This window comes from Fundulus heteroclitus, chromosome 20 (assembly GCF_011125445.2).
Source record: "Fundulus heteroclitus isolate FHET01 chromosome 20, MU-UCD_Fhet_4.1, whole genome shotgun sequence".
Taxonomy (NCBI): domain Eukaryota; kingdom Metazoa; phylum Chordata; class Actinopteri; order Cyprinodontiformes; family Fundulidae; genus Fundulus; species Fundulus heteroclitus.
The window spans coordinates 35,710,869-35,719,071 of record NC_046380.1 but is presented as its reverse complement, the minus strand read 5'-3'; the positions used below and the strand labels follow the sequence as shown (position 1 = coordinate 35,719,071).

The 8,203-nt window shown below is 43.8% G+C and overlaps 1 protein-coding gene across 1 annotated transcript; it reads right to left on the bottom strand.

The window, feature by feature from the left end:
- Positions 1-2,099: 2,099 nt before the first annotated feature.
- snai1a (snail family zinc finger 1a) lies at positions 2,100-6,922 on the bottom strand. The gene is made up of 3 exons (XM_012858490.3): positions 6,616-6,922; positions 5,640-6,155; positions 2,100-3,556 (listed from the first exon to the last, which is right to left on the bottom strand). The coding sequence occupies exons 1-3, from the start codon at positions 6,689-6,691 to the stop codon at positions 3,372-3,374; spliced, it is 777 nt and encodes a 258-aa protein (XP_012713944.1). The 5' UTR covers positions 6,692-6,922; the 3' UTR covers positions 2,100-3,371.
- Positions 6,923-8,203: the final 1,281 nt, after the last annotated feature.

Sequence of the window (8,203 nt, the reverse complement as noted above, 5' to 3'; positions counted from 1 at the left end):
GTCTGTCCGCCTCCGCCAGGTGATTTGCTTGAGCTCCGGCTGTGTTCGAACGGTGTCGCTTTCGAGGTTCAAAACAATCTGGTCTAAAAGCAGCCGCAGTATCAATAGCAGTACAAGTCCATGACAATTTCCAGTCATATTCAACAAATTTGAATATTTTCAAGAAGTTCATTTACGATTAGAATATCACAGTAGGCCAATAAAACAAACAAAAATACATTTTTAATGCAGAATCACGAGCTTGGTGAAAAGTGTCGGGTACTTGCTGAAAGGTCGTTATTTTCAAAAGCTACTTTTAACCTGACTTGTGTGCCACGTCAGAATGCATATTCTAATTCACTGAACATGGCTGTTTTTTCTCTTAGTTTTGTGCATTTAACATTAAATTAACTTGTTCACAAGTAGAACTATGTATCCCTTTGATAAAATGTAAAAAGGGAACTAAAAGTAAGTAAACTTTTCCTAAAATTTGTGTATTTGTCCTTTATTTGAGCCGGTTAATAAGATTTTCTACCAGTGGAATGAGCATTTTGACCATTAAAATAGTATAATAACTAGATATACTGTACTTGAAATAAGATGATGGAGATGAGTTGTTCCTGTTTTAAGTACAAAAATCTTATTCCATAGGCAAATAATTTAAACTTGCCTAATCAAATCAAGGACAAATACATTCATTTCAAGAAAATTGAATTCACTTTTAGAATCCTTTTGGCGGTGTTTCAATGGAAGCTCTTTTAGTTTACACTGATGCTACGTCACTCTGTGTGCATTCAGCAATATTGGTTACTGAACTAGAAGGGCTGCAGAGTGAGCTCCGACTTGCTCAGTCAGATTTCAGACCTCAGGAGGAGTTACTGTCAAACTTGGTTTACAAGTACAAACAAAACACAGCATAAAACTCCCCCACATCATTACATAAGAAATCAATGATTAAAATCCAAACTTAGAGAAAACATGTTAACGTTAGGCAAGCACTTTTATAGACCGCTCCAAATGAGAACACTGTCAGCAGAAGCAGAGTTTACTGAAGACTCAGGCTGTATGCAGTCAGATGTACTGTATCTTTAAATGCATATAATTAGGTTATACACATGTTTGTGCTTTGCTGTCCTGCAGAAACTCCACTTTGTGTTGTCAGGAACGTCATTAATAGGTAAGTCAAGTGGGACACGATTCTATTACCAATGCAGACCATGTAACACTGATGAGATTTAGTGTTGTTTTACAGTCTGCTACATTTTCAAGCAAATATAATCACACTGATTTTAACTTTAATGTAGTTTAAGATTTGTTTGAGAAATGAAACACAATTTTACGGCTGTTTTTACTCTAGACTCTAGTACCGACCCAATCCCGCTCTAAGCAATCCCATTTGGAGCACCAAGACCTCTGAGGCCATCCTCCATGCTAGTCGTGAGCACATTCCCCTGACTCAGAAGGAAACCAGGAACGATGCTGTGGAATAGTTTACCTCACCCCACGCTGGCCCAGGCTCGGCCTCAGCCCCCGCATGGCGACCGAATGACTGGCAGGCGCAGTGACTAGTAGCTTGACTTACTGACTGAGAGTAGAGGAGCCATGGGACCCTAAAGCGCCAGACTTTGACTCACCGTCTAGGAATATATGCCGCGCTCTCACTGAGAGTGAAAAAATAAACGCTCGCCTATCACTCGACACAATATAGCTAACTAAAGCTCCAGATCAGGGTCAGTTCAGGAGGACCAAATCCGCATAGTCTAGTTTCCTTTAAAATCCCGGCGCTGAACGACTGAACCCTTATCTTAGACTCGCGCCTAAAACGCTCACATTTGCATGTCCTACAATGTTTACACAGCCACAGAGAGAAGTAGACGGCAGGTGGAAACTGGAAGCAGGTGCAATCGGTCGTTCCTGCCATTCTCCGCATGTTGCTCACCTGCAGCATCGCTTCAACACAACCGCCGGTTTCCTCCCCGCCGCTAATTATCCTCCCAGTTAATGATCAAACAGGCGTTTATGAATCAGCGCTGCAACCGTGCCGACTTCTCTAAAGCCAAAGCAGAGATAACACCAGCGGGCCCGTTCCCTGGATGCTAATAAAAATAAACAAACGCTAGTTTTAATAAACATAAATTACTTTATTGAATGAAAATGCATCATTTTACGACGTACAGGAATTAAAGGCGAACACACAGGCATAGTAGAAAAAAAAAACAAAAAACACGTCATTTGCACATTGCACTAAATAACACAGCCGTAAAATATTCAGGAACGTTAGAAATTCTTCTCTGTATGGTCCATTTCTATGGCTTTCATCACATGTCAGGCAACCCATCTCCGTGGTGTAAACTGTTAAAACATCTTTGGTCCAAGCCTCCTGACAGCTCTAAACTTAAGTTTTCTGTTAATACTGAAATCCGGATTTAAAGCCACATCAGCTAAACGAGGTAAAAAAAAAAAAAAAGGCACACTTTGGTTGTACGAATAATACAATTTCAAGGCACATTCATTTGAGTCATATGGCTTTGGCTGGTATCATTAACACTGTAGTAACCTCAAGTGCACGGCTTTCACTTTTATACACGCTGCAGGAGAGCTGCACGCTGAATTTTCTTTGGAAAACAGCAGAATGGCTTTTCCTATCTCTGAAACCCATCAGATTAAGGCAGAGGTTCTGGTTTTAGTCAAAACAGAGGCTTACAACGATCCACATCAGTAAAAGAAGGAGGGGAGAAAAAAAAAAAAACATTAACCGGTGCCATTCTTCTGTGATGACATGCTTCCTCATTTTCCTTAAGCAAACCAAGGACGCTGGAAGTCACCTGCTATCAGCCAGCGAAGGTCATGGCTGCAGCACCTGTTAGCACCTCATCTATCTGCACCACAGTACCATGGACAGCTGTGTGTGCATTTGCTTTTGTGTGCGCACTAGTGTGTGCGCTCTGAGACGCGCCGAGGGGATTTATCCCACCCACGCACCCCTACCTCTGAGCAGCTGCGAACAGGCCATGATCCTGAGCTGACCAGCACCAGGGCGAAGACGGGAGGAAACGCTTCTTACCCCAACGGGTTCAAGTTATGTGTAGTTTGGAATGGGCACAAAATGGCAACGAAGGCGCCAAACTCAAGTGAGTTTTGCTCAGTTCGGATGGTCCAGCCCATAAAACTCTGTCAACAATAGAAGAAAGTAAAAAACAAAACAAAAAAATGCTTCTGAACTGTTTTACAATGGAACAGAGAAGCAAAACGTCCCGCTCCGCAGTGAGGTCTGATTCCCTCCAGGTCTCAATATCATGATCTTTGTGGCATCTTGATCTAAAAGGGGGCTTCACAGAAGTTTTCCACGGCTCTGAGCTCCTGGTAGGTCTCCTCTGTGCACGTGTGGTGCCTCAGCCCAAAGTGGAGCAGCACCCTGAGGAGCTGTGTTTCTGCAGCAGCGACATGCGGCTGAAGGTGCGGGAGCAGACGGCGCACTGGTACTTCTTCACCTCGGCGTGGGTCTGCAGGTGGGCCCTCAGGTTGGAGCGGTCCGCAAACGCTCTGTTGCAGTGGGGGCACGAGAACGGACGCTCACCTGGACAGAGAACGAGGAAGACAAACTGCGTTTAAAACCCAAAACAATAAAAAAGGGGACTTAAAAAGTTGCTTATGGTGTCAGTGTAATGAATATCCGGGGATTCTAAAAGATAGATTGCAGGGCAGAGGAAAGCGTTATGTCCCATAGTACAACCACTACTCAGACACTCAGGACAATGAAGGTGGGTGGAGGGTCTGTTGATGCACATTAGTTCAGACATGTATGGTGCACTGCAAAAATATAACTAAAAATAAGAAAAATCGTCTTGAAATGAGAGTATTTTTCCTTGATTTGAGCATGCAAATAAGATTATTTACCAATAGAATAAGATTTTTGCACTTAAAATAGGGACAATTCATCTCCATTATCTTATTTCAAGTGCAGGATGTCTAATTATCTTATTTTAGGGGTAAAAATACTCATTCCATTGACCGATAATCTTATTTACCTGCTCAAATCCAGAGCAAATACAATCATTTCAAGAAAATTCTACTTAATTTTAGTTCTCTTTTTGCAGTGTGTAGCAGGGATGTGGATGGATTCAAAGGTGTGTGGCCATATTTCTAGCAAATGCTGTATGTAACGGGGAGCCGGTGACGTTCCTGAAGAGCAGAGAAGTTTTTAGGAGCTAGAGATGGAGACTACACAGAAGGGGGTTGCAATAATCAAGAAGGTGGCTGACCAGGGTGTGAACAACAAGTGGAGCTCCATGTCAAAGAGGGACAGGGATGATTTCAATTATCTTGGGTGGATATAAGGAGCCTGGGCGACATTAAGTATGTGATCTGTGTAACACAGAGAGCTATCCAAAAGGATATTTATACTTTCAAACTCTGGTGAGGGGGAAATAGTGGGATTGTCGAACTTTAATGAGCACAATCTATGTTTTGTCGCGGATTTGTTTGAGGGTGTTGGAAGTGAATGGACATTTAATCGCTATCAGAGATTGGAATGAAAATCGATACTGCATTTATGGAAGACATAAATCAAAGAAGCTAAGGGAAAGGATATATATATATATATATATATATATATATATGTTAAACAAGAAGAAGCCAAGGACAAAACCCTGAGGAACACCAGTAGCAAACAGAACCTTTTTTTTTTATTATTTAAAGTTTTTTTTATCTAAATGTGCTGAGTGTGATACGGTGCATCATTTAACATCAATACTGCATACAATAGTCATACTCAAACAGAAACTGGGTTATATATCGATAGGAGCCCTCTATTAACACCTCACACACAAGCACGCATGCATAAACACAGCCACATTGTGAAGATAGCGAGGATCACATGGCTGGCTACAGGGGTCAGAGCCTGACTGAATTAGCATGATTCAATCACAACCAAATGAGATTAACACACTAACAAGTTACTGCAGGTACTAAGTACTCAGTGATAGCAGGGAGCCTTCAGGCATTGTTTGACACTTTTGTCCCTCTTCTGTCCTCCTCCCCCCCCTCCAGCCGTGATAAGATAATTAGCCGACGACTCATTGTTGCTGAGACATTAAACACAATGAGCGATCAATGAGTCCACAGAGGGCTTCCCTGTGTGATAATGTCTGCTGATCAAGTGTTGAGCTCATCACTAGATTGTCCCGTGGAAATGACAAGGTAGCAACCTGCTGACTCACAACAGCCGCTCCTGATTTCCGTATCCATAAAACGCACGGCTGTCTCGAGGCAGTCTGAGGCCCAGGGTGGAATTTCATCTGGGTGCCCATTTCAGGCTAAGCGTAGGATTTGGGGAAGAGGTTTTAATGGTTGGTACACATACAACCAAAAGGAAAATAAAAAGAGAACGTGCAAGGAAGTGGAATCTCAGCTCAGACACAAGCCGCAGAAAATTAAAAATTTGCATTACAATGTCACCGTCATTGTAACGTTCATGCTGGGGTGGTTTCCCTAGGCGCATTTATAAACCTGTCTTATGTAAATTCAAGTACTGTTGGGGTCCCGAGCCTGGCAGGTGGCCCTATAAGCTAAAAGCAAAGTCGGGTTCTATCTTGGGCTGACAACGTGGACCAAGTGTACAAACGTAGTGCACTCCTTGCAGACCGGATTTCCTCCCTTACCTGTGTGCGTGCGAATGTGGCCGCGCAGCAGCCAAGGCCTGGAGAAGGCCTTCCCGCAGGTGGTGCAAACGCAGGGTAGGGTGTGCGAGCGGATGTGCATCTTCAGAGCCCCCAAGCTGGTGTACTCCTTGGGACAGTGTTTGCAGAGGAAAGCGGGCCTGGTCGCCGTCGCCGGGGTCTCTCCTCTTTCCTCCTCTTCCTCGGGGGCGCCGACGTGAGCCATAATGCCGGTGCACTTCATCCTCTGGCGCGGGGCGTACGTGACGACGGGTTCTGGGCTGGGGGGGTCCGAGGTGCGACCCTCGTCCTCCTCCCCGCTGCTGCTGGCGCTGCTGCTGAGGCTGCATGGGGAGCTCAGGTCCAGGGGCCCCGAGGTGCCAGAGGGCTCCGAGTGGGCGGATGGCAGGTAGAGTGCAGGGAGGACACTGAGGTCCCACACCAGGCCTGTGGCGAAGCAGGTGGAGGTGCTGTCTGCTGACGGGACCTCAGCAAGAGCATAGGTCTCCAGTGAAGTATCTGGGAGGGAAAGGGGAGGATGGTTAGGAAACAGCATTGGCGACAGTAAATTATAACATGTAGCTTGAAGGGAGACATACATTTTTCTTTTTTTTTGTATCAAATAAGTGCCCAAGAGAAAGGCCCGCTGTCTCCTCAGTTCTTATTTGGCGTGTAAGATGTTAAAGGTTGCTCCTTGTTAAAAGGAGCGTAAAATAAAAGCCATATGGGAAAGTTCCGGCGGCCGTTTCCTCCCAGGGCTTGTAACATGAATGGAGCTCTGTCTCCGTGCAGAAGGAGGGGAAAGTGCATCTAACGGGCCACGACTTGATCAGGGAGTCGCCTCTTGAAGACAATGTTGCCAGACTTTCTCCAGAGTTTTGAAAACAGGTGAATTTCCTTTCCTTTTGTTCGCATAACAAAACAACAACAACAACAAAAAAAAGTTCCTACTATAAGAATAAACAACTTCATGACTCACCATTCTGACATTCCAGTTCACTGTAGTTTGGTTTTTGCTTAGCGAAATACTTCTTTACCAAGAAGGACCGAGGCATTATCCTTTTATTTTAGGACCCGTGCGTAAAAGGAACCTGCGGCCACGACGCACCGCTTCTAGAACAAAAAAAAAAAAAGAAAGAAAGAAAAGAAAACAGCTGCAGTCCTTGACAAAATGCTGTGGAAATATTCTCCGTGTGATCCAAACAAGTTGGGATGGGTTTCATCGACGGAGTGATATGTCTGTGCTGAGTGAATAAATGCTGGTCTCTGTTCTGAAATAGGCTGCTCCGTCACAGGCGAGGAGGGCTGTGCTCGCCCTGAGGGCCCCTCCCCGTACACTGCTCAAGAGTTTGGGAAGAAGCCTCCCACATTTCGCATCACCAGAAACACCAGCTAACACATTGTTAACTCACGGATCACAGCGGAACTGTGAACAAACCATTTGATATGGTATTTAGCGCAATCTAAAATAAAACAGCGCTCTGAAACGTCTGCGTTTATTTCTGAACTTTCTGGGGGTTGGAAGGCAGTTTAATCTATGGGTTCGCTAAATACAATTATCTCATAATCTCACTGATCTTCAGATGCACATTTTTCCCCTTTTGTGACTATTTTAAATCGCTCATCTTTTCAGCCATTTGTTCAGTTAAACTTTATTTACCATGACTGCAGACACGTCCATCACCACAAAACGTGAACAGATTTCAGTGGAGGAATTACTCCCCCTGCTGGAGGAAAGCTGGCACTGTCGGGGTTTTTTTTCTTCTTCAGTTCATGCCAGAAAACACGAGATGGCGCTGTGGGGCAGACGGTGGGGATCAGTCGAAGACTGCTTTCGTCAGCTTTATTCACGTCTAGCAGATATTAGCTTTTAGTCTTTGTGTAAAGAAAACGTGTTGGGGAAACAGGTCTGATAAAAATATGCATGTAATAATAAGCTCAACTACAAGACAAGACAAATTACACAGCTAAAAGCAAATATTTAAATACACTGTATAAAAAGACACATAACTATATTTCTCTCTTTTCTCTCTGTCTGAATTCAGATGGCCAAAAGAAGTTCTGTTTGATAAATGCCAAAACATTGAGAAAGGGGACTTTTAGGCACTTTTATTAATGTATTTACTTTTTTCCACATCACAAGTTTATACACTGAGATCTGTAGCAAATCTTAGTAATGCTTTGTACGCTTCTGGTTGGTTAAATCACCAAAGGGAGACAGACTTTGTGTTTTTCAAGGCAACAACATCATGGTGGAATTAAAAGAAATGAACCAAAAGTCAATTGTGTCCCTCCACCAGTCTGGATCATCCTTGGGTACAATTTCCAGATGGCAGAAGGTGCCACATTTATCTGTTCAAACAGTTATATTTAACTATAAACACCATAGACTGCCCAGCCATCATGCTGTTGGAAGAGGATGCAGGTTCTGTGTGACAGAGATGGATTTGATTTCGGTGCAAAATGTGCAATCAAGCCCAGAACAAAAGCAAATTACCCCGTGGAGATGCTGGTAGGAAACAAGTCCTCATATCTGGATGGCATGAAAAGCAACCCTGCGAAGAAGA